This window comes from Eutrigla gurnardus (genome assembly GCF_963514095.1).
Source record: "Eutrigla gurnardus genome assembly, chromosome: 20".
Lineage (NCBI taxonomy): Eukaryota > Metazoa > Chordata > Actinopteri > Perciformes > Triglidae > Eutrigla > Eutrigla gurnardus.
The window spans coordinates 3,526,785-3,551,816 of record NC_139931.1 but is presented as its reverse complement, the minus strand read 5'-3'; the positions used below and the strand labels follow the sequence as shown (position 1 = coordinate 3,551,816).

The 25,032-nt window shown below is 42.7% G+C and overlaps 4 protein-coding genes across 7 annotated transcripts; 1 reads left to right on the top strand and 3 right to left on the bottom strand.

Moving 5' to 3' along the window:
• Positions 1-2,242: 2,242 nt before the first annotated feature.
• Positions 2,243-6,772, bottom strand: pla2g10 (phospholipase A2 group X). Of its 3 annotated transcripts, XM_084037187.1 has the most exons (5): positions 6,679-6,731; positions 4,627-4,715; positions 3,951-4,101; positions 3,364-3,470; positions 2,244-2,547 (listed from the first exon to the last, which is right to left on the bottom strand). In XM_084037187.1, exons 2-5 carry the CDS (start codon positions 4,661-4,663, stop codon positions 2,399-2,401), a joined length of 444 nt encoding a protein of 147 aa, XP_083893313.1. In that variant the 5' UTR covers positions 4,664-4,715; positions 6,679-6,731; the 3' UTR covers positions 2,244-2,398. The 3 variants fall into 3 exon arrangements, with proteins under 3 accessions (XP_083893314.1, XP_083893313.1, XP_083893312.1); XM_084037188.1 differs by lacking the exon at positions 4,627-4,715 and having other exon boundaries at positions 2,243-2,547; positions 6,679-6,772; XM_084037186.1 differs by lacking the exon at positions 6,679-6,731 and having other exon boundaries at positions 4,627-4,824.
• Positions 6,773-7,294: 522 nt separating this feature from the next.
• zc3h7a (zinc finger CCCH-type containing 7A) lies at positions 7,295-17,763 on the top strand. 2 transcript variants are annotated; one of them, XM_084036626.1, is made up of 23 exons: positions 7,295-7,439; positions 8,603-8,702; positions 9,804-9,843; positions 10,018-10,221; positions 11,160-11,318; positions 11,627-11,707; positions 11,805-11,858; positions 11,941-11,980; positions 12,058-12,401; positions 12,484-12,736; positions 12,823-12,848; positions 12,936-13,080; positions 13,196-13,354; positions 13,588-13,793; positions 14,110-14,210; positions 14,307-14,488; positions 14,620-14,693; positions 14,987-15,123; positions 15,208-15,313; positions 15,408-15,516; positions 15,638-15,771; positions 16,091-16,254; positions 16,762-17,763. In XM_084036626.1, the coding sequence occupies exons 2-23, from the start codon at positions 8,635-8,637 to the stop codon at positions 16,949-16,951; spliced, it is 2,976 nt and encodes a 991-aa protein (XP_083892752.1). In that variant the 5' UTR covers positions 7,295-7,439; positions 8,603-8,634; the 3' UTR covers positions 16,952-17,763. The 2 variants fall into 2 exon arrangements, with proteins under 2 accessions (XP_083892752.1, XP_083892753.1); XM_084036627.1 differs by having other exon boundaries at positions 14,990-15,123; positions 16,762-17,762.
• A 165-nt stretch (positions 17,764-17,928) lies between these two features.
• On the bottom strand, positions 17,929-19,821 carry rmi2 (RecQ mediated genome instability 2). Its single transcript, XM_084036628.1, has 2 exons — positions 19,453-19,821; positions 17,929-18,643 (listed from the first exon to the last, which is right to left on the bottom strand). The coding sequence occupies exons 1-2, from the start codon at positions 19,808-19,810 to the stop codon at positions 18,489-18,491; spliced, it is 513 nt and encodes a 170-aa protein (XP_083892754.1). The 5' UTR covers positions 19,811-19,821; the 3' UTR covers positions 17,929-18,488.
• Positions 19,822-20,973: 1,152 nt separating this feature from the next.
• On the bottom strand, positions 20,974-25,032 carry ubfd1 (ubiquitin family domain containing 1). The gene is made up of 7 exons (XM_084036562.1): positions 24,906-25,032; positions 23,290-23,571; positions 22,999-23,207; positions 22,854-22,919; positions 22,669-22,774; positions 22,476-22,558; positions 20,974-21,377 (listed from the first exon to the last, which is right to left on the bottom strand). Exons 1-7 carry the CDS (start codon positions 24,919-24,921, stop codon positions 21,267-21,269), a joined length of 873 nt encoding a protein of 290 aa, XP_083892688.1. The 5' UTR covers positions 24,922-25,032; the 3' UTR covers positions 20,974-21,266.

The following is a 25,032-nucleotide window of genomic DNA, read 5'->3' as shown; positions in this document are numbered from 1 at the left end:
GCTGCAGTTAGTTTTTCTTAAAGAGGTTTAGGAAAAAACATCCTGGTTGGGCTGAAAATAAGTACATGAACGGAGTAAACCAAGTGTGTATGATGCATTTACAGCACAGTCAGTACAGGCATATGACCAAAAGCAGGAAATTATTATTATTATACATGCACACTTGGAGAGTGAATATTTATACAGTTACATTATTATACTTTTAAAACACCTCCATATGACGAGACCTTCAGTCCTGAGCATTCATACCAGCATTTTCCACCTTTGACTTTCTTTGTTATTTCTTATGTAATGTTTCCAGTAATAAAACCGAGTCAAAGAAAAACACAAAGAGGAGACTAAAATAGGAGTCTGGATATATATATTGGCAGCAGGTCCAGATCTGCTGTTGGCTGCACACGCATTGATTTCCTTGTTTGTGTGGCCAGTAACACTCTGAAGTCATGGTGATTCACACAGGAAATGGACTGCAGCCCATCAAAGCATTCTTACAGATACAGACAGAGTCATTTATGAATTTAATATAATGAAAAAACAGACTTGAGACCATGTGATTTGAATAAAGCAGGTAGGAAACCGTATAAACCGATGACACATAGGAATCAGTGAGATTTTTGTTACACCATCACATGAGAATACTGAAAGTCTGAAGCACTTATTTTCACTTTCTGATCTTGTGAACTCAAACAGCTGCTCTACTCAGTGAAAGGGCATTTTTCTCTTACATGATGCATTCATGTAAATACTGTAAATAAAAATGCATGACAGACTCTTTAATTGGTTGCCTTAATTGCATGACATGTTTCAGATTAGAGGTAGATCCTCTTGGATTGGAGGCGAATGACTTCCATCACTTCAGAGCTCAAGCCCGCTGAAGGTTTGGACACAATCGGGCAAGTGTTTGTGGGCCATGACCCAGATACTTATTTCCAGTCCTGGACTTCGGACACTGCACCACCACGGCGGACGGCATCATCTCCCGTTTCAGGCCACCCTCGAGCGCTGCCCTCGTCCCAACAAAGACGCTGTGTTTCCCGTGTGAAACGGAGGGCCGAGGCTGCAGGAGTGGAAGAGTTCAGCCCAGCAGCGACATCTGGGAGGACTGTGTTTACTGTGATTATAGCCTATAGTTTGGTGGGTGTCAGAGGGGAAATGGAGGTTTTGACTTTCGCTAATTCAATCTGAAGGAGGTTCCCAAACCAAACCCAAAAACCAAATGCATGGGAACAGAATGAGTGATTTACTGCACGTTAACCCCAGAGTCAATTAGAGCTTATAGGATACGATGCATGACATGTGTTTAGTGCAAATCCAAATCATCAGGGATTGTTATTGAGTGAAAACTCTCTTTGTTGGCTCATAAATGCCTCGTTCCTGTGCTTCAAGTTTAGTAGAATATGGCTCCATCTACAGTCCAATACCAGGTTTCACATTATACATATTGGACTTCCTTTATTCCTATATTCCTGTCCTTATATAATCATCTGCTGCTGTTTGTGAACATCATGTCACATGATTAGAGTTGGATGATACAAACACAAGTTCTATCGAGGTGAAATGTCAGCTGTGAGTGCCGGGTTAGAGCAGAGCGTAACGAGGTGATAACTACGACTAATGAACACAAAAAGGAATCCATTTGTTGAGATTATTCCAGCCTCTATTAATCCATCACACGCTGGAGGAGACATACTAGAGACATGAGAAAGGTCCCTGGTTTGATTGGCACTATTTTCTCTGTAAAGATATCCCACAATGCTGTGATGAAAAGACCAAACAGCCAATGAGATCACACGTGGTCCTAATCTGCCTTTAAAGGTCCATGTGAATGCTCAACAGCTGTTCAGTGACTCTAACTGTATTATAGACTTCAAACAGTCTGTCCAAGAACAAAATGGAAGACTTGTCCCACATATTTTCCAGGAACGTTTTCAGCTGGCCGAAATACCACAATGCAGCCTGACAATGCAGCTGATAGATTTTATATGTGGCTTTTGGCGGAAAGAGAGTCTCACGGCAGAGTTTAGAATAGAAACCTCACAGCGTTTCCCCCCAAACATCCCCCAGAAACAAACCCAAAGTGCAGGGAGTCGACTTCAGAGTTATAAGGCGGGCTCTCAAATAAACTAAAGTACTGTTAGAGGACCGGCTATCTGATCGACTCAAGTTTCATTGTGTGAATCTACTGTGTGTGTGAGAGAAGAAACTCTTCACAAACTCTTTTAATAGTAGCTTGGTATTTTTATTAAAACAGCAGTATAAAAGACTGTAAAAACATTGTTTTATTACCTCCCACTACTCATGTTCTTTCCTGATTCAACAACACGATAAAAGCCAAATATGCCATTACAATTATCACTGCAATATTTACAAAAGGCACGCGAGACATGCATTTCTCACGTCAGTAAATATTACACATCGGGTGATCGTGCCCACAGAGGAAATCTGGCCAGAGGGCATATTTCCGGATGAAAGGTGCTTTTCTCAAACATCTGGCAGCGTTTCGGTCGCACTTGCACAGCAGCTTTTCACATTTGTCCTTCAGATCATCTGCAAAGAAGAACACAGGTCTTCTATCAGTGACAAGAGGATGTTTTTTTGGTAGTTTTTCTCATTAACATCTAATTAGTTCTTCTGTCACTTTCAAAGTCTCACAAACAAGTCCAGCTGGATTCATTTTTGCCTCTTAATTTGCTTCAGACTCTGTGAAAATGACATCTGGCAACCGCACCGTAGTTGTTATTAATTCATTTTACACGTATTTATTTAAAGAATATCATAAACATTCCACCCCTTTTGGTAATTAAATGGTCAAACCTCATTAGGTCCGTTGCTATTTATGTGCAGGAATGACTGTGGTTTATGGGGGCTTAACATTTCAGTAAATATACGTTTTAAAAGCATCCGGTCGTTCCCCTCCAATTAGCCGCCTGCCTTCTGTTTTCATGGATATTTGTGGATCCCACACAGCCTGTCTCACTCGCAGGTTTACCCGTCATGGTGGGTTACAACCAAGCCTCATATTCACATGTGCAAACACTTTAAAAAAAGGGAAAGCAGTGGAAGTCTTACAACAGTGTACATGGGGAGACTATGAGACAGTGGGCCCCAGCACCTCTACATACAGCTGCTTAGTTCTCATTAATATATGTGTGACAACACCTCGTTGAGGTCCTTAAGGTGGTTATTGTTGGTTTTATTTATATGAGGCCAAATTGTCATCAATTGGGCTTAGATGCTAACAGTAGATTTCACTTTTCTCCTACAGTACGCCGTCGTACTTCCTGGTTGGGTGTCTTGTAGGTGCCCTGAGACTTTGGGCCTGTCCATCCATGCATTAAATAGAAAAGCTTAAAATCACAATACCACACTCAGCTGTCCTGTCCTCACACGTCCACTGATACTGGCGTGTTTTGGTTTGGCAGCCGAAGCGTTCTGCGAGTCCATAACAGCAGTCGTGTCTGTGGCAGCACCTACATGCAGAGAGATGGACAGTTTACTAAAGGCAGGGCCGGGTCAAGGAAGCGGTAGGTGGGTCGTCACGGCGACGTGGTTTTCACAACAGATAGTTAGACGTTGACTGGTCTGAGGGGGTTTCGACGCCTTGTGGCGGAGGAGGAGGAGGAGGAAAAAAGAGGAAAACCGCAATTAGGATTTGGGTGTGGAATTCTCGGGACCTATTTTGAAGCACCCATTGGAGCATGTGAGTCTGCTGAATTTGGACATCATCCGCCTCCTTCCATCCCGTCGCACAGCATTTGCGGTTCAGTCGACTCATTGGGAGACGGAAACTGTGTGTACACAAGCGGGATGGAGGCGGGTGTGGAGGGGAATCATGTGTACGCGTGTGGAGTGGAGGGCTGAATTCTATCTCTGGCATCACATAATGTATAGGCGGGGTCGTATGGAGTGTCAGGCTGAATGTAGAGTGTATGTACGAAGAGTGTGATTACCAGTCTGCCCGGTCTCTGGGCCAGCCTTGACCCCCCAGTCCACAGTAGCATCCGTACATCATGTAGGCCAAGGCGGACCTCCCCGTGCTGCATTTGATGGCTCCCGCCAGCTCCAGCAACCCTCGCTTGGTCCTCTGGGAGGCTGCAGCCACTGCAAAGGGAAATACAGCAACCAGCCATTGTTCAGTGTCTTATCGATATATATATACGGTGTGATGTTCAGGGGTGGACACAATAATAGAGACGCCTGTCCTCTTTGCAGTATGATGCTTGGGTTAGATTGTGTTAACCTCGCAAAAATGAAAACACAGCAGACGTACCTTCATGAGGTTGTAATGTTATACTAAGAGCTGTTGATTCAACTTTATGATCATTTTGGAGGATGTAGTTCTACTTCTAAGTGTCTCCAGCCTGAGCCCCAGGACAACAGTAAAAACAGAAAGGACCCAGATCATTGATTTTAAACTCTCATCTCACATCTCTGAACACCAGAAAGTCAGGTTCAGACTCAAAATGTTGTAGAACAAACACCAGGAACACTTTTACTGAATCACTCTGCAAACACAAGTCCTTCCCCTCCCTCTTACCTGACTGAACTCACTGCTGTTAAAATAACCTTTCCAAGCCTCAGCGTTTCATCACTGGAGCTCCACCATAAAGTAAATAATCGTCTTACCAGATAGAAGGAGAAGTATCCGGCAGAACGCTGCCATGGCATGCGACAGGCGGCTCAAGTCCTCACCAAGTGTGCCTCACTTACACTCGCTGGGTGAAGAAGTGAGTGGAGAGCTTATTTTAGATGCTGTTTGAATAATCTCCTGAGCATCACCATTGGCCGGAGGCTAATCCAGTGTTTGTCTAAGTGCTGCGCCCCCTAGAGGACACACCCTGCAGGTGTCACAGCGTCTTCTCAGCTCTGGAGGACCAGTTTGTATTTCAGTTTTATATCAGATAAAACTTTTACTTTTCTAGACAAACAGGAAGTAATAAACACCTTTGTGTTCTTATATCTTGTCAAAATCTTTTTGTCTAAAAATCACAGACAGGTTTAATTCTGGGGTGTTTCTCTATAAGATTCAGAAAAAAGAGACTCCTACTGGACCATCTTACAGTCACTCTGGGTCATAGTTTCAATTCTCTGATTTTTTCTTTTTTTTTTACATATAAAACTTTCCAACTGTCCTATATACTGTCATATATTCATATATAGTATATACAGAATATATATAGGAAATTAAATAAATAAATACAAGAAAACTTGAAGCAGAGTTCAATGAGTTTCAGGTCTAATTGTTGTCGACGCAGCACATTTTCAGTCTCAGTAAGCAACAAAACATGAGGTTCCACTTCCTCACAGCAGATGCACCTTCCAGATTATGGTAATTATACTCCAATAATATAGTTTCCTCCTCCATAATCAGAAAGCCTCCATCCATCTTGTATATAAACATGTCAGCGGGTGAATGGAACAGACCTGCTCTCCATAAAACAAAGTGTGGCTCTCATCATTGTCAGGATGATTTACCGAGCAGCACTCCACGTGTCTGTTTAACAGCTCAGTTTGTTTATTTGACAAATTGCCAGGCCTGATCTGACAATGGCATGAACCGTGTCATATCTTTGGGTTTCATCTTTTTATTATGTTTTTCTGTTTTCCAGCTCCTGGTCTCCGTTGTCGTTCGTAATGTGGTCGCTGCAAACAGTGATGTCAGGGCACCCTAAATCATAAAAGACACACACTTTGGGGTTTTTTTGATAACGGGACATATTCACAGAGCTTTGTGATTCACTTCCTCAGCGATGCTCCTGCACAATGTGAGATAAGCGCCTCCTCCTGGCTGTTATTGTAGCTGCCAGGGTGACTGCACTTCAGCGAGGGGACACGTCCCTCTGTGACTTATATCTGATTACTTCCAGCTCAACCTATCCATCGCACACAAAACATCCAGTGAATGTTGAGATCATATCGAGCCGAACACACCTGACTGAATGAGCTACGGATGTGCGATGAACTCAGCAAAAGGGCAGAATGATGGTGTTGAATACTTGTTTTCTTGACGTGAGAGGGAGATACTGTATGTGAATGAGAGATGATAATAAACAGATAATACAAAATACATTTTTTTTCTGATTAAATGAGAAACAAGCTGAGTTTCAGCCTGACAACAAAGGATCAAAACGTTGAGTTAACAACAAACTGAAGGAACATTTAATTGATTTTTCTTGCAGCTGCAAATGAAGCGCATTACATCGTCCTTAGACTCCACTTTGTGAAACAGGAAAACAGGATCCGAGAGGCTTCGCTGTGATTAATTCAAAGAGGAAACAACCAGGATCTGTCAGAGGAAGATTTGCCGGAAGGACAGTTGAGGGAGAGAAGAGTTTTCACTGCTTCAGGCATACGAGTCTGAACTGTGATGCGCTTTGTAGATTTGGTTGAAGAGAATGAAACAGGGTGTTTTGGCAATGCAGCAAAGGGACTGAAGGATTGACAAAGTTTTGAATTAACAGGGATTATGGATTTTCAAGGTCGCCTTCTATACAGTGGCTAATGTACATAGAAACATAGGGGTGAACATATACATTTTCAAAGGTTGAAAACAAATGAAATATTCCCTAAAATATGGAGGGATATCATTTTATTTATTTTTACTGACTCAAACTCTGTCATAGCTAACTTGATATGCTTTGAAGTCAATAAAAACATGTATATTCAGTGAAGCCATACCTTTCAGCTCCATTTCCTTGATGTGTCAGTTCTCTGTCTACTGCCTGAAGAAAGCCATTAAATGTAAACTCACTCCCTGGTTCTTCTGCAGATAAGGAACTGAAGAAATGCATTTATTTTAAATTGCAACTAAAAACGAATTTATATAAACGTGTTATATATAATATATATGAATTATTATGAATAATAACAGTCTATAATTAAATATTAATAAGATAAGATAAGATAGTCCTTTATTCATCCTGCAGTGGGGAAATTCACAGTGTTACAGCAGCAAGACAGTAAAGATAAGGATAATAAATAATAGGAAACAAGAAAAGTACAATATAAAAAAGATATTAACCGTAAGACTATATAAAGAAAGTTAAATAGAGTTGGATGTATAGTGTACATAATAGACAATTTCCAGAATATATACAGGAAATAATATATTATATTGTTGTTGTTGTTGTTACTATTATTATTCATATTATTATTACTGTTGTTATTGTTATTATTATCATATTATTATCATGGTTTCCATGCTTGTTGAAGTTGTGATTTTCTATGCGGACTGTTGTCGTGTCTTCCCCCGTCCATAGAGGGCAGCACTGCGCTAGAGTCGCTGTTGGCTCGGCCTCCAATCAAACAAGAAGAAGAATCAGCGGGCGGCCTTCAGCGATACGGCACATCTAGCCAAGTTATTTTAGCTAAAACGAAAACCACTTTCCCTCCTTTTAGGTAACCGACGTGAGTGTTGTTCGGAATAGAGATCCATTCATGTGAGTATGTCCGGCGGGCACTGTTAGACGAACTACTCTCATATTTACCAGGCGGGAGAGCTTAAACATATGCGGCTCGCTATTGTTTGCGTTGTGGGAACTAGTTCAACTTGGGGCATGCCTGTGCTTTTGTTAGGCTCGGTGCACTTCAGAGGAACTTAACGTGAACGTCACGTAGCCGGTCGGTGCTTCCGGTGTCCGACGACGCCGTTTCGCCCTCCTCGGTGTACGGTGGTCTGCGTGTCGGCGGCGGTTTGCCTCCATGAACGACACGCTGCTAACCGCTGCTAGCAAAGTGATGATCGCTACTCTTCGGCGGGTTCCCCCCTCCGGCCGCGCGCAACGCACGTGCGCTAAATGCGATGCGCCCATCATCGGACACCTCCCTTGTTCCGAGATGCTTCCTCACTCTTAAAAACAACACTCCAAAGCCCATATCAACACCAACCATTCCCTCCCTGACTTTAAACCACATCATCGTGATAAGAAAGTAGTTTTAAAGCGATCGGAAGTTTGAAATATAAAACCATAATAGGTTATTAAACAGTAGCTACTACGGGTGTAACAGTGTTTCGGCCTTCGTATCTAAACATGTAAATAATACGATGTAAGGCTGATAATCTGCTCCAATACAAACTACTTGGGACGCTTAAGGTAAATGTAATGTATTCGCATCTTGTGCAACACTTGTATTTGTGTCAACACGGACTTGATAAGCTGGAATATTAACTTGGTGTTATCGAAATTGTCCGATAATGGACCTCCGGCTCTCGAGCGCTATGTTTAAACAGTTTAACCGGGACAAGAAGTTTTGGTCCTTTTTTTTTCTATTCTTCTTCTTATTGTCGTACACCGCGTCAGACATGTCGTTTCCACTTTAACGTCGACGATACTAAACTGTTGTGTTAATGTTTATCAGCTCGCTAGCTAACAGAAATGTCAAGCCTCAGTTTCCGCAATGACGTGTGTCGTCATTACTAAATGCGGAAGTGATGATGAGGACTTTCAGTAATGTGATGACTGTGAGGCCATGAACTGTCCCATAAACCAGTCGGACCTGCTGCTGGTGGTTTATGATGATGAATAAGGAGTGCTTTTTTTTTTTTGCTGGTGACTTTATCCAGTTACTTTAACATTCTGTCATCATTGTATTTTATGTCCAGGTGCTGTCAGAGGAGTGCGTATTAATACTAACATGTCCGAAGCGTGTCAGGACAGAAGGGGTCGCTGGCAGGAGATTCAGAAAGGCCTGCAGTTCATCCAGTAAGTCACGGTTTTGGATTTTAATATAATACTTGAAACCCTAATACATAATAATAAATAAGCAGATGTGTGTGTGGATTGTAATGACGACTCTGATCACGTTTGATGTTTGCCTATTGTTGTCATTCTCACAAGATACCTAGATGTATGAGATATCTTTAGATCTGCCAGCCATGTGTCATTCATTGTTGTTCAGAACAGCTGATTGCTTTGCTTTAGTTTTGTTTTTAATGTGGGAAACTCTCCTGATCTGATCTGATCTGATCTGATCTTTGTATTCATGCATCTGGCAGACTGTCATTGTGTCCACATGTTGTTGTTTTTTCCGATCTATGCACACAGCTGATGGTTTCATCTTATCTGACAGGCCTTTTTATTTGTAAAACAAAAGTGAAACTTACAATTCTACTCTGCACGTCATCACCGTACAGTCAAACTTTAAATGTCACTGATGTCAGGATGTTTAATGGTGTCTTGGATGGAGACACAACATGTAAACTAAAAACTGGCACCCTGAGGGTGCAAAGGAGGAAAAACTGCCAGACAGCTGAAACTAAACGGCAGTAATGTAGCTGGTTTCAAGTCAAATAAATCATCTCACCACTTTCGTAATGCAGGAAATCATTGTTGCTCATAATTACCTTTCACAGTAACTTTATTTCCTTGTCAGCATGCACAATTAATGACAGACCTATATGAATGTCTTTTGTCTGTTTTTAGTATTTTACAGCCTTATTTATATTGTTTTTACAGTGTTTTGGTATAATTGGACGTGGCAATCATATTTAAAGCTGGAATTTTTTTACATTTTAGAAATAGAAAATGTAAAATACTTTGTTCTGAGTTGATCTCCAGAATAAGAGGTTGTTTACAAAATGTTGCTGTTGCTGACTTGCTTGCATTCGGCAGTTAATGCTTGTCAGCAACCTGTCAATACACACACACACACACACACACACACACACACACACACACACACACACACACACACACACACACTACTTTGTACTAAATGAAAGGTAATGTGGTCTGAATGCCACTCCTGTCTCCAGTGTGTTTTCAGTTTAAAGGTTTGTAACGTGAACCTTCTTTTGTTTTTAGATCAACCCTTCCATTTCCTGGAAGTCAAGAGCAGTATGAGGTAAGCGTTGTACATTTTGATTTCCAGCTTATATCAACACTTGTTTTGATCTAAACCGATCCAGAGACGATGATTGGATCACGTGTTCTTTTTCCAAAATACAGAGTCTCAATGAAAGGACAAGTCAGCCGCACCGTGTTTATATTCAGTGGTTTTGTTCCCTCAATGTTTCAGGTGTTCATTAAGGATCTGGTGTGGAATCTTTTTGGAGAAGGAAACGACGTGTTTAGAGAAGGGGAATGGACGAAGTCCATCGAGATGTACACTGAAGCCTTGAGTATAGCAGACTATGCCGACACCGAAGAAATCTGTGTTCCAACAGGTTTACTGGAAACACTGTATGCAAATCGAGCTGCTGCGTATCTAAACATTGTTCCGGTGAGTAGATGGTTGCATCACCCTTTCGTTTCAGTCTCGGTCACTTTGAATTCCCTCCTCTCCCCCTGTAGCTCTACCAAGCAGTTTGCATATGCAGTTAAATATTACAAAAGCAGTTTTTGATAGCCCGGAGGTTGGATCGCCTGCTCTGTTTGAAACAAAATGTCAGAATACAACAGGAAGAAGGTTCTTAAATCTCACTGCAGTTTCAAAGGAACAGCAGTTTTTACTACTTTATTATCCTCAGATGTAAATCGTGTCCGTACACAGATTGCAAAACCAACATAAAAAATAATCTTATAATTAAGAAAGCACTGTTTAAGTCAGACGTGATGTTGCCTTACATGTATTTGAATGATCTCGGTCACTTCCACACAGTTTATTAATGAGCTGCTGATATCAGATCAGTACTGGGAGACGAAGCCCAGGTATCGATAGCATCGCCTCCCGACCACAAGTGTCTTATTATGTGCTTCTGATGCCAAAATGTATGAGAAAAGAAATGCATTAATACCGTAGGACGTTGGATGAATAGTTTACATTATGAATACATCAAAGATGAATCCGTCTGAAAGGTGTGAGTTGAATGCACAGTGACTTACATTCATCATACTTGTAGTAAAATATCATTTAATGCACCGTGGCTGATCTTTTCTAGATGGACTCATAATATCTGACACATTCATGTTACTGTAAATGTGGTGAATTAGGGCATTTATAAGATGTTCCTCTACAAGGTCTCAGATAATGGAAATTCCAGTGTCATTCTGCATGACGTCATGCTACATGGCAGTAAAACACACTCAGCCGTGTTCAGGGAAACCACTCCCCCACCGGACTCAACCCACTGAACATGTGAACTCACGTCTTTGCTCTGCTCCCTCACCATGGTGAAGTGTAGCTCCTCTAACTAACGGCGGACGTGTCTTCCTTCTCAGGGGCTGTATGACCAGGCGTTAGAAGACTGTGAAAAGGCTCTCCAGCTGAACGAGGGCAACTACAAAGCACTGTACAGAAAAGCAAAATCCTTGAAGGAGATGGGGAGACATCAAGAGGCCTATGAGGCTGTTGCCAAATGCTCTCTAGCGGTGCCTCAGGTGAGGCGTTTGCTTCTGTGTGCTTGTGTTGATTTATCCAGATCCACCGCCGACACTTTTTAAAGACAATTTTCAGCCAGTAACAGTACTTTTGGTGGCTAGGTTGCAGAAATGCATACAAAATGAGTTTAGGCTGTCAACAAATATATTCTAAATTCCAGTATTTGAAGGGTAAAATAAATCTGTGACGTCACGTAAACAAACCATGGAAATATCAGTGTATGTGCTTGAGATCAGACTCAGAAAATAACGAAGTATGCAGCAGTGATTGTGTGAGTAAACCCTGTCCGTTTGTATCGTCTCTCCAGGATACCAGTGTCACACAACTGACTCAGGACATTGCCAAAATTTTGGGATTGAAAATCCGTAAAGCTTACGTACGGAGTAAGGTACGTGTGTGTTAAACCAATGTGACACTGAAAGCGGTGACCATAGAAATCATATATATAATGATCATAAATTCATAATTTAATTCCCTTTTAACAGCCTGCCTTGAATGTATTGCAAAGATCCAGTTATCAAGATGCGTCATGTGACAAGGTAAGCAACACAACCATCTAAAAACGACATATCCAGACCTTCACCAGAAATGTTGTTCCAATGAATGTCTGTGTTTGTTCAGTTCTCTCATGGCCCGTCTTCAGTTGAAGAAATAGAAATCGGTGAGTTATCACAGCGTTGATTTGTTAATTAAAGCGTCGAGGACAGGAAGTCACCATCCCGTCTCCCCCTTTTTTAGAAGTGCCTCGACTAACCCAGGACGGAAGCGTTTTGGCTCCGGCCCCGTCTCCCATCCAACCCCCGGCGGCGGTGCACTCGCCTCTGAGCGACGCCGCGGCGGACGAGCTTCCCCCCAGCAACTGCGTCTCGTCGGTGACGCCGTCCGAGCCGCCGGGCTTCGAGACGGTGACCCTGCCCGTGTCGGTCCCCGCCGCCGTTCCTCTCCCCGTGCCCACGTTCGTCAACGGGTGCCGAACCAGCAAGCCTTGCACGATGCTTGACACCAGTCAGGACTTTGAGGCGGACATCATCGGGGACGACCTCGACGACCTGCTGGACCAAGCTGGTCCTGAATCCGTCATGGTGAGGGATCTGCAGGGAGATTATGTGATGAATGTGATATCTGAGTGGAGGCGTGACTTTCTATCTCTCTCTCCTCCTCCAGGTGATTCCCACCGTGATGGGGCCTCTACCTTTGCCAACCAGCATTGCCTCGGGCAGCGCCATGTCGAGTCCCTTCATGATGCCGTCTCACATCAACCCGTTCCTCCACAGCAGCGCCCAGCAGTGCACCGTCACTCTGCCCCCGCTGTATCACAAGTCGGGGTCCAGCACGTATTTTGGGATGGACACCTTCGACTCCCTCCCCCCGCCGCTGGACTCCCTGGATAGCCTCAACATAACGGACTATAAAACAGGTACGCTGCTCAACCATCGGCCTTTACTCGGTATAAATGAACGTCTATTAATATGTAACCTGCTTTTCTTTTTCTCCCGTCTGAAGATTATGCACAGAATCCATTCATTCAGGTACGTTTTGTTTTGGCTATTAATTATTCCGGCATATATTTGGCCGGGTTTCATCTTTTATTCATTTATTTTATTTTATTTTAACAGCTGAGCAATAATGAAACTCCAATGGGAATGGCTGTGGGGATGCCTGAGGTGAAGGGACTTCCTGCTGCTGTGGATTTAGCGAAGAACCCCTTAGCTGATACGCATGAATTTAAACAAGCGTGCTCGATCTGCTACGTCAAAACGGGTGAGGAACTGCTATGGTTTTTACAGTCTTGTGTGTGTGTGTGTGGGGGTTTGTTCCTTGTCTGGATGCAGGATGTGCTGTTTGGTCTAATGGGTTTATTCCTTTCGGTCCCCAGGGCCCGGCGTGTTGGATTACACACTTCATACAGAAGAGCATAAATGCAAAAAGGACGCTTTACTCGGCAGAATCAAACACTCGCTCGACCCGACGTGGAAGCTCATTCGGCCGAGACCAACAAAAACCCAATATGTTGGACCTTATTACATTTGCAAAGGTAACATCTATTAACATTTCCTTGCTTCAAACGAGTTCACGTGACGATAAAATCCCATTGATTTGATTTTCCCAGAAAATAAATCTCTTAAAGAAAAGTCAGTTCCCTCGGCATGGTTAAATTTCCACCATCCATCCCTTATTTATTCCACATAAATATTCACGTTGTTAAAGCAGCAGCTTTTTGTTTCTGGAAGTTTCTCCACGTCTAATCCCAGCGCGTTGCCGTTTCAGAGGTGGCTGTGGGGAAAGACTGCCTGTACCCCGGCCACTGCACGTTCGCTTACTGCCAGGAGGAGATCGACGTCTGGACTCTGGAGAGGAAAGGTTTCATCTCCAGGGAGCTGCTCTTCGATCCTTACGGGCCAAACTCCAACGTCAGGTTGACGGTCCCCAAGATCTTACAGGAGCATCGTGGGATATTCATGTTTCTCTGCGGAGTGAGTAGAGAGCCTGTCTCATTGTAAATCGATGTTTAACTCAAAATGTTTATTCCATTTATAAACATAAGACTTTGTTTTATCCAGGGCACAATTAAAAAATAAGGCCGTTAAGTACAGAAATGCTAATCCGATAAATGTGATGCCGTTCTTCCCATCGGAGCCTCGTTTGTTTGTCTGGTGCTCGTTAGCGGCTGGCACACCAGGATCAGTCGTTTGATGGCGTTATCCATCTGCAGCCCGTTTCTGTCATCGCTGGAGGAAATCTGCTGTGTTTTTATAGAATACTGAGTTTTTATATTGTTTTAACTTGCAGGTGTGCTTTGACCACAAACCCAGAATAATCAGCAAAACCAACAAAGACGACCTCTCGCTTTGCTCTCATCCGGTGACGAAGCACGACTTTGAAGATCATAAGTACGTCACACACACTCTGAAACCTACAGCTGAATACGTGAGGGCAGGATCATCTTCTAAACGCGTGGACGTCGTCGTCCCGTTTGTCTCTTTTAGGTGCCTGGTCCACATTTTGAAGGAGAACACAGTTCGTTATTCCAAAATCCGACCGCTGAGTCCTCACTGTCAGCTGGATCTCTGTCGCCACGAGGTCCGCTACGGCTGCGTCCGAGAGGACGACTGCTTCTACGCTCACAGCCTCATCGAGCTGAAGGTCTGGATGATGCAGCACGAGCTCGGTAAGCTGTTTTAAAGTACTCTCCCAAGGGGCTGGATGCTGTTCTACCTGGAACACGGTTCTTTTTCCAGTATTTGTCACTGCTAAATTTAATTTAATTAAATTCTTAACGTGTTCGTTCTGTACTTATAGGTATCACTCATGAAAGCATCGTCCAAGAAGCAAGGAAGTTTTGGAATTCAACAGCTTCGTTGCAGGGAGCTCAGGTAAGCCCGACACCAGGACTTACGTAACCATAGTAACGTGATGGGGCGTGTCAGAGGAGAGGTCGAGACGCTGACTGAGATGACTGTGATCAGCATGAGTGAATTACAATGTCATAAATGAGTGTATATTTCACCCTGATGGTGGAAATGACGTTGTGCTGCTCCGCCTCCTCGTCATACTGTTGGATTTATGATGAACTAAAGATCATGAAGATCTTTTGAAAAGGCAAAACTTGTTAGTCTTTGTTGCTTCAATCGTAAAGATTTTAACCAGTCCTTGAAATTCCCGCCAGCAGCTCTCCAACCCCCAGAGGAGGTTTGGGCCTCCGAACCTGAAGATGATGTTTGTTTGTGGCCAGTGCTGGAGAAACGGCCAGCTAAGCGAAGCTGACAAAAACAAGAAGTATTGCTCGGCCAAGGCCAGACACACGTGAGTATTAAAGCCTTGAACACGCATGAATGGTGGAGGTGAACCGATGTAGTGAGTGTGTACCTTCCTGTCTTCGTTTTCCAGGTGGGCAAAGGATCGGCGGGTCGTGCTCGTTAGTTCCCACGAGAGGAAAAAGTGGACGACGGTTCGACCGCTTCCAACCAAAAAACCCATCCCGTCTCAGTTTGAGGTACACGCCAAACCACTTCTCTTTGTGTCTGATTGAAGCTTAATCGCATGCAATGGTCACCAAACGTTGTTTTTTTTCCCCCTCCTTTTCTTAGATTTGCATGCACGTCACAGCCGGCAAGAAGTGTCAGTACATTGGGAATTGCACATTTGCTCACAGTCTAGAAGAAAGAGACCTTTGGACCTACATGAAGGAAAACAACAGTAAGTTATAACAAGAAGACTCTCTCTCTCTCTCTCTCGTCTGGTAGACATTAATTAGTGGAACTTAATTAGTATGTGATGCACCAACACTAATCACTCATTTCATATCCCCCTCATTAAGTTCCAGACATGGATCAGCTTTATGAGCAGTGGCTGCAGTCTCAGAAGCCTGGCTGGGGGGACGAGACCTCCAATAACTCCGTCAGGGAGAACGGCAAACAGATCCACATGCCCACGGACTACGCCGAGGAAGTGGTGAGTCTGGAAAAGATTCATGCATGAACTCGTCAGAGGGGTGTTTAGTTTAGTTTTTAGTGAAGCCCTTCAGCCTAATTGAGTAATTCCTAATCTGTAACTGTTACACTGTCCTATTAGTAACAACGCAGGCTCGTTAGCAGCGGAGTTGTATTGCTTTCTTATGGTAGATAATCATTTAGTTGTCAGAATCTGTGGATGCTTAATGGACAAATTGTGTGATAAACATGTTGATGAAATCTTGTTTTAATGCAGGTTTATTTGCCAAGTTAGTGACAGCGGTGGCTTTTGATTAACAGACGATGATTTGTTTCCGCAGGCTGGCAATCACTGTTGGCTGTGTGGCAAAAACTGCAACAGTGAGAAGCAGTGGCAGCAGCACATCACCTCGGAAAAACACAAAGACAGAGTTTTTAACTCTGAGGACGATCAAAACTGCTGGCAGTATCGGTTTCCCACGGGCACTTTCAAAGTTTGTGAGAGGTGAGATCAGCATCATCATCGTCCTCCACTGGTTTTTACAGGGTTCCTACACTTTTTCCCTTTTCCCAAAGTCGAATCAAAGCACTTTTCAAGCATTTCAAGGTGCATTTTCATGCTTTTCCAGCACCTTCCAGCTGTGGTAAACTACATATTTGTATACAATACAATACTCCTTATTCAGTCTACTTATTATTGCACTCGTTCATCACATTAAATGAGATTTTATTGTCCCATAAATATGTTTTGAGACGGCTTTTTACAGAAGGACCACAAAACTAATTCCACTAACAGAAATATAATCAACTATTTTCATCATCAAAAGTCATTTTTCATGCAAAAAATTCAGAAAATGCTGTTTTCAGTCCCTCAAATGTATTATATCATCATCACAAAGAACATACATTTCAAGTACTTTTCAAACCTTGAAAACGCCACACTAAAATTAAAGTGTTTTCAAGGATTTCCAACATGTCTGACCTGTTTTTTCCCCTATGTTCTGCCCGCTAGGTTCCTCAAAGGCACGTGCATAGAGGATGACTTGTGTAAGCTGGCTCACGGCGAGCAGGAACTAAAAGAGTGGATGGAGCGCCGGGAATTCCTTTTGATGAAACTCGCCAAAGCCAGAAAAGACCATCTTATAGCACCAAATGACAATGACTTTGGAAAATACAGTTTTCTCCTTAAAGACATCATTTAATGACGTGACGACGACGACGCTCAGATGCAACTAACGCAGTATTCAAACAGTCGAGTCGTGTGATTCCCTGAGGGCCATCGAGGTGAACAGGAAGCAGCCTGAACACAGCATGATTTTAAAAAGGGGGTGTGGTGGGGGGGGAGGGCGTTCAGGAACCGGCCCTCTGATTGGTGGCTGGCTTACTCTGACCCTACAGTAGTGTTATCATGAACAGCCGATACCGAGTGGGAGACACTTGAAGCTTTTGCTACGCGCCGTTACGGTAGAATATCTGACAAACGGCGATGAAAATAGCACGCGCAGCGTTGATCAGAGACGTGTTCACATACAGATGACCTTACAGTAATTTCCTTTTCCCTCAGCAGTTTGTATGTTAATGACCTTTACACTTCATTATGTGTTAAGTATGGAGCAGTGACGTTGAGAGTTCAGTTGGCGGTCTCTTATTTTAATCCGTCAGCATAGGTCATTTTCACTTTCCATTTATCTATTAATATCCCAGTGTAATGGACACCACACCAAATAAAGCTTCTTTTTTTTTAAACGCTGTTTAAACTGCTCTTTTGTTAATAACACACATGTAACCAGTGGTGCAGCTTCTGCAATGCTGCCCCTGGCTTTGTTTAAAAAAAACTGAATCAAATAATGGTGGTTTAACGCTGCTAATGTTGCTCCAGCGATTACAACGTGCTCCTGTATCTGATGTCACACTCATCAGCTCCGCTCTGAGACTACAGCTCTGCTCTCGTACCGTTACAGTGAGATGAAATCATGGTCCTGCCTTGAACAGGGCTAGCAGCTAACAGTGCAAAGCAACGGCAACAGTGCTGCCAGAGTTAGCAGACGTTTTGACTGCGATTAACCTAGTACTTAAAAGTAATTAACTACTTAAAAATCAAAAGTATGTCCTACTGATACACAAATAAGTAGAGAGGAATATAGAGTACAACATGTTAAAACTATAACTATAAAAGCAGATTAACACGGTACAATGTCTGCCAAATTAACTTTTTGCAGAAATCAAACTAGTGTAATATGTTGTCCTTGAAAATCAGGTTTTATTGATAGTAATGCGTCAATCCTGCTTTATTCATACACATTAAATTCAGTCCTAATAGAACCGTAAGTCCTTGAGTCATCTTTAATATTTGTACTCAACTCTGAATGAATGCCAAGTATTACAAAGATGATTCTATTGGTAAAATGACTTCCTATGAAATAAGTTCTGTCTGTTATTTTCCTCCCCGAGTGTTGGCAGATCATTTAGAGGAAATAAGCTCCACATCTCCTCTCTGAGACTCTGAACTTTACATTCTGGATCACCACAGGTCCAAGTCTGTCACTCAGGCAACACGGCTCCCAGTCAGAAGCCTGACATCAACACAATCTGCTGTTCGCTCCTTTTTAAGAGTTTGTTTTTCCCCCATTTGTCATGAGTCCCTTCAACGCCGGAACCCGGCTGGGCGACACATGACAGCAGCGGGTCACGCTGCCGGCGGCAAGGCGGCGTTCCCCCCCCCTGCTGACAGCTCTGCGTTCAGGCCAACGCCTGCTGCTGCAGCTCCTCCACCTCCAGCTTCCACATCCGTCTGTGAAGCGCGGCGAGCTCGGAGAGGTCTGCCATCTTCACGGCGTGGATGACCGGCTCCGGGGAGACGGACACGATGACACCCATCACCATGACATATTTGCCTGCAGAAACAGCAGCAGGGGGGGGTGGATTGTTCAGTGACAACAGCAGAATTGTAGAACCTCGAACAGATCTCAACACAAACCATACAGTTAGTTAGTCTGTGTTTCCTAAAATGTTAAATATCTGGTAAATATCTTTTGTTTTGCTGCTTCTATAAATATTCCTCGACTGTGATGACATCATTTTCCATTTTCCAGTTATAAGATTTTATGATAAAAGCCTGCAGACACAATATATTTGGGGGTTGGAATGTTTCTCTCTACAGAGATGACATCTGGATGGAGAATAAAACAGCAAGATCACTTTTTTCCCCTCAAACATAAAAAAGATTTCATAAATAAATTGCATACAGAATTGTTAGCACATTTCCAATTCCTTTTTTATTGTTTTACATGATCTGGACAAAAGGAAAGCAGAGAAGTCATGTGATGTTTAATTAGTCGATTAATGGACTGAAAAACAATCACATTTTTACTTCCATATTCCAGCTTGTCAATTTGAGGATTTGCACTTATTGCATTTTGTTTTATTGTAAATTGTAACTGTTGGTTTGTCAAAACAAAGACTTGAATATGTGAGCTTGTATTCAAACTATTATCTGACATTATGAATTGATTAACTGACTGATCAATAACCTACCTAATGAGTTGATCATTAGGATAACGTCTATTGTACATATTCACAAACAAACTAGAATATAACCAGAATATAATAAAGTCGATTTGGGCTCCTGGATCAGTTGTTCCAAAACTCTCTTTTATTCATTTAAATTGTATATTTTTGTGTATTTTGTATTATTCATCTTCACCTTGGGACAGACACGGCTTCCCTCGGGGGATGTTGGTGACGCCCTGAACAGCGAAGGTGCCGGTCTCATCCACCAGCAGCGCGGCGTTCCTGTCCCGCTGGACCTCCAGCACCGTCCCCTGCATCCACACCAGAGAGACCGGCAGAGAGCGCCCCCCGCCCGGCCTGATAACGAAGCCGTCCCCGCTGCCCGCGGCCCCCCGGCTCTCCGCCGTCCGCAGCTGCGCGGACAACACTTTCACCGGCGGAGGCCGCTTCTTCTCGGCCGGCTTCACCGTTTGGTCCATGGCCGTCTGCTGCTGTCGCTCTGCGGGTCCAAGGCTTGGAAAGTTTGCATTCCCCGCGTCGCCGTCACACATACGGTAACACCGGAAGCGGTGCGTATATTTTACGGAAGTAACAACTTCAGTTCCGGTTTGGAATCCTTCAGAGTAAAAGCGTCGACTCAGTCTTTAATTGCATCACTATTTCAGTTTTATAGTAGGAAGGTCAGACTTAATGAATGAATTTAATATTAACTTAATAATGAATTAATAATAAGTGTATAACTTCCAACTTCTTCAACTTTTACCATATAAGACATAAAAGTGTATGATAACAAGACCTGAAACCCATGGCTCTACATTTTAACCTATTTTTATTAGAATATTTATGACATTAAAATTTCTTTTTTGTGTGTTTAACTCAAGAACAGAACAAGAACAGTTTTAACTGTGTTGTGTTATTTGCCATCTGCCTCTGCTACTTGGATCTCAATGGTGATGTGAACTGCAAATTATGTATCAATTATTATCAAATTAACTAATGTTGAAATGCTGCTCGGAGGCGCCAACAGCGTTTCACTTTGATGCACAATGCTGTTGTGAAAAATACCGCTTTAAAGTTAACTGAAAATGCTGCTAATTAAAAAGCACAAAGTTGCTTTCAAGTTTGCTTTCATGTTTTAAAACACAGGTCTGTTTATTTTTGTCATGCTGCCTCAAAAATAATACATCAATAAAGCCTGCAAGTAATGGAAAATAATTGATATTATCACATTTTACTCAGCCCTGTAATGTTCAGGGAAATAAAAACATTTGGACAGCTAACCTTATATTTTATTATCTCTTCAGTTCAGAGGGGTTGCTTAATAAAACACTTCATGTGGAAGCAAAGTTTTATGGTGTGAGACAAAGTATTTTGGCCATCGTACTCCAAGCTGAGTTTAATAGAAGCCAAACACCACGCATCACACAGCAGGGCTGGAATGGCCTGTAAACAGAAGAGACACCCTGCAGGACAACATGCTGCAGTCTGCAAGAGAACTCCTACTTGGGAGATTTATTTTTCAGCCAGACAACAACCCTTTACAAGGCCAATATTAAACTCCTGGGGGGTCAAATTCAGACCTCAATCTAATCCACATGGCAGGTGCTGATGCTGCCCACTCAAAGACCCCAGAGAGCCTCATCACACTAGAAGAGACTTCCTAACAAAGTGAATAAAACATGAACGTCTGAAATGACAAACACAAATGCATTCATTTCATTAAATAAGTTTTATTTCTTTAAGAATAACTGAAGAAAAGTGTTAGCAATTTCTGTACAATTGTTTCATAATTTCCCCTTGGATTTGCTGACTGATCAACAGGGCTGAGAAATGTTATGCTGCCACATAGTGCACTTTTAACCTAAAAACAATATGATTAGTCCACAGGCATCCGTCCGTTTTCCTTTGAATGTATTCCAAGAAGTTCCTTAAGCCTTACTGTTGACTCCAGTTTCATTTTTCATCGGCTCCTCCTCTCCATCCCAGTTCAAAAAAAAAAGAGGCACATTAGAAATACTGCCATTTTCCAAGGACTGTGTCTTTGATTGCATCGACAAACTGGACAGGCACCCAGTAGACCCAGTATTGAGACGCTTCCGTCGGACCCAACTGAAACGCCTTCGGGAAGTGTAAGAAAAAACGGTAAGTATGTTTCATGATGCTCACATCGTCCACAAACAAACATCTGTACGCATGAAATGAGCTTTAACAATCTAAAATAAAGCCAGCTGTGAACATAACACTTAAATAAATCAACATTAAAAGAGCCGATAGCTGCGTGTAATTCCTCATAAAACCTTCCAACTCAAGATTAATTCCTCTGCGGTTTATAAAAGCCCACAATGAGCCGTGTGAAATGAAAAATAATTAAGTGTTTACTCAACGCCTCCTCCTATTTAACCTCAAAGGTTAAAGTAAACACTAATACCAATGATGGCCGTGCTATCTTAGAGGACAAGCAGCCCACTGGCATTTTAAATCCTCCTCTTCATACATGATCAACTCCTCAGCGATGCAGGAACACGCCGCCAACGCGTCGCCTCCTCCCCGACTCTCTACATTTAAATGCATCAGTTTACTCGTCTAGCCTCTTCTCGTTTACTTCCCATTAATCAAAACCACAAGGTCAAAAAAGCAAGACAGAATCATCCACCGAGCTTTACTACACTCTCCTGAAATGTATATTCTTTGTACCGGTGCCGCGTTGACACTTTGTTTTGTCGAGGTCTCGATCTCCGATTCAATTAAGTGACTTGTTCTGGGATTTCCATTTCACTGACACAGAAGAACACAAGTGCATCAGACAGAAAGGTTAATCTAGAGAAGGCGCTGACATTTCTCGCTCCACTGCAGAGCCCCAAACAGCGAGCGAAGACCCCCATCACTCCGATGCACATATTCTACTGTGACTTCAGGGAAACGCTCATCCTGCACGATTTACAAAGAGTAACTGAACTAAACATTTCACACCACAACAGTCAGATATGCTCTGTTTTCTAGATGTTTCCTCTTCTAACTGGTAGTCTCGCTAAGACAGAAATGACTGATATGAAGCTGGAAGGCGTCTATTGTGTTGTGCGTTTATTGTGTGGTGAAGCAGCATCCTTCTGAATCTGGTTTTTATTTAGCTGTCGATTCTTTTCTGAACTTTTTAGAAAGTCGACGTCACTGTGGAGAAGCTCGACACCATCACGAGACAGACAGAGGAAGACTTACCATCATGTGATAGTCCTCCTGGCCTTCGATGGGTTCGGACACTACGTTTTTAATGGAGCCCATTGGGACTTTCTCCGTCCTCTCTGTAGCGACGAGCACACACAAACAGGAAGACATTCTAATCATCAGCATCTCCGCGTTGCAGCGAATTTAGCAAAAAAAAAATATGAGACGGGGCCGGCCGTAATCTCACCCTTTGTTCCGATCCACAACTGATCCTGCTCCAGTTTGAATGTGAGTCTAACTTTTCCTCCGGATTTGTTGAACATTCCGGATAAAGGCACTGTTGGTAATCGTTCCTGTTGGCAAAAAAAAGGGCCGTTAGTCTTTGTGTCTGGTGTTGAAATAATAAATCTGTGAACCGCCATCTTCTCTCACCTTTGTTCCTTTAATAGACGCCATTATGTCATCTGGTTTACCTTTGTCCAAAACTTTCCTGTGTTGCTGAAATAACAGTGCCGGTTTAATATCACAGACTCATAAATGTTTTACTGTATTCTGCAGAGGGAGCCGTTCCTCTTACCTTTTGCCTGCATAAAGGCTCCTTCTTGTCTTCTTCAGCTTTAACTTCCTGCTGAATCACCTCTTTGGGTGTATTCACAGCTAATACATCATTTATTGTAGACCCTACCACCATTATTTTTGCCCCGTTTGTAATCTTAATTTCACGTAGCGTCTTGTCCTCGGGAAGCAGTCCTTTGTACATCACTTTCTGCATCGCAGGTGGAAGACCTGGGAAACATAGGAGAGCATCAGTTTAAGTGTCAGCTCCTGTAACGTATTAATTAAAAGGGGAACTACGGCGTCTTCTCACCAGTGAGCGAGTGAATCCTCTCTTTTAGTTTGGCTCCGGTGCTATCAACAGGGATTTTCAGATCGTATTTATTCTTGTTCCAGATAATCTTCAAGTCCACCTTCTCCTTCCCCTCGTCTGCGTCGTCTCCGTCGTCTCCATTGCTAATACTAGAGTCCTGAGTTTGGGCGTCTCCCGCGTCTGTGTGAGACGTGGTTTCTGTGTCGCCTCCTTCGGCCTCCTCCCCCGGTGGGTCCTCTTCTTTCGGCTTTTCCTCGGTTTCCATTATGACTTCTTCACTTCCTGGGAGAGACAACATTGATTTTTGGAGCCATTTAAAGAAATTCAGTGCAAAGCGGATCCTGCGTTTCCCCCCACACAGATGCAAATATTCAGAAAATGCACATCTGGAGTCTCCTAACCAAATGTATATTTAAACTGCACAGTATATGCATCGTATACAACAGTAATAAGTGTTTCTAGGAATCACGCCTCCTCTTTTTGTTTCACTCTAGTTTGTGAAACTGAGATTTAAATGTATTCTGGCCTAATGACAAACAAATAGAACAGAAAAGGTCATTCATTCTGACAAAACAGCATAGAAGAAAACACAATAACAAGACATAACATATGTTCTATCTGCCTAAAAGCTTATTACGCCTTCCCCTTTAATACACAACCACACAAATCCTACTAGATTTCCTATCATGCGAAGGACAAAATCCTATTTTGATCACATGTTTTGTATTTTAATAGACATATTACTGTTTTATATTTCCTACCAAGTCATACTGACTATTTCTCTATTTATTTTTGACTTTATAAATGAATTGCACAATTTAAAAAAAAAGCTACCAGATATTTTAGTTTAATAAGCTGTGGGTCGTTCCTAATAAAGAGTATTAACAATCCTCGTGGTTCTCTTTTGAAAGTAAAAAACAAATATTAGTTTCATATACATTTCCCAATACTTCCGCACAGTACGTAGCTAAAGTAACTGATACTATGAGTCGACAGTTTTAAAGTCTAGTTTCACTTTTTCTGCTCCCCCTCGTCCCTCGCTGTGGTTTTTCTAGCTCTTTCCATCCCTGTGTTGTATTATATTATATTAGTCATTCGTACTTGTGTGTGTTTTTTGGGGGTGAATAACTGATGAATAAACCCGAAACATGCCCGGACGTAAACCGACGTAGCTTCTCGAACAAACATACGCAGACGACTGGACGTACCGCTGGCCTTAACTCGTTACCAAACCGGTGACGTTAACGTAACAAACTGACCGTTGGTACTTTCGTCGTTACCGGCCGTAACCTAACCGCATTCGGTCACGTGCTCAACAGCAAACGTTCACCCGATTTAAACCGACCACCGGTTCAATCTCCTAAAATTAACTCCAACCCCCCCATAGGAAAATCTAGCTACATTGACTGCAGTTAGCAAGCGTCAACGTTAGCTAGCCACAAGCACTGGGGAACATTTACAGAATAACGTCACGGGGAGACGTACGTTTACATCACACCGCGTTAACAGCGTCATGTACCGACACGCCGAGCACTAAACCGCGTTATTCCATTAACAGTGTTCACGCTCGATGTAAAGATACGAAGGAAATGCTGCTGTATTTTCTCAATACCCACCAGCCTGGGTCGCCATGATGATTGTGTACAATCTGTTGTAGGTTGAGCCAAAGAGTGTACAGAGAGCGAGAGCGTTTCCTGATATCCAGGAAGCAAACAGTCGACGACGGCGAAAGTTGTGTTCAGG

What these genes read in the sequence shown, in the direction of transcription:
- pla2g10 (XM_084037187.1), bottom strand. Translation starts at nt 4,663, where the DNA reads ATGGCAGCGTTCTGCCGGATACTTCTCCTTCTATCTG. An exon ending in GATACTTCTCCTTCTATCTG is followed by an intron (nt 4,102 to 4,626) that starts GTAAGACGATTA and finishes TTCCCTTTGCAG; the next exon opens with TGGCTGCAGCCTCCCAGAGG. An exon ending in CCCAGAGACCGGGCAGACTG is followed by an intron (nt 3,471 to 3,950) that starts GTAATCACACTC and finishes CTCTGCATGTAG; the next exon opens with GTGCTGCCACAGACACGACT.
- zc3h7a (XM_084036626.1), top strand. Translation starts at nt 8,635, where the DNA reads ATGTCCGAAGCGTGTCAGGACAGAAGGGGTCGCTGGCAGGAGATTCAG. An exon ending in AAGATGCGTCATGTGACAAG is followed by an intron (nt 11,859 to 11,940) that starts GTAAGCAACACA and finishes GTGTTTGTTCAG; the next exon opens with TTCTCTCATGGCCCGTCTTC. An exon ending in AGTTGAAGAAATAGAAATCG is followed by an intron (nt 11,981 to 12,057) that starts GTGAGTTATCAC and finishes CCCCTTTTTTAG; the next exon opens with AAGTGCCTCGACTAACCCAG.
- rmi2 (XM_084036628.1), bottom strand. Translation starts at nt 19,810, where the DNA reads ATGTGTGACGGCGACGCGGGGAATGCAAACTTTCCAAGCCTTGGACCC. An exon ending in GAAGCCGTGTCTGTCCCAAG is followed by an intron (nt 18,644 to 19,452) that starts GTGAAGATGAAT and finishes CTGTTTCTGCAG; the next exon opens with GCAAATATGTCATGGTGATG.
- ubfd1 (XM_084036562.1), bottom strand. An exon ending in GAGGATTCACTCGCTCACTG is followed by an intron (nt 23,208 to 23,289) that starts GTGAGAAGACGC and finishes TATGTTTCCCAG; the next exon opens with GTCTTCCACCTGCGATGCAG. An exon ending in CGTCTATTAAAGGAACAAAG is followed by an intron (nt 22,775 to 22,853) that starts GTGAGAGAAGAT and finishes TTTTGCCAACAG; the next exon opens with GAACGATTACCAACAGTGCC.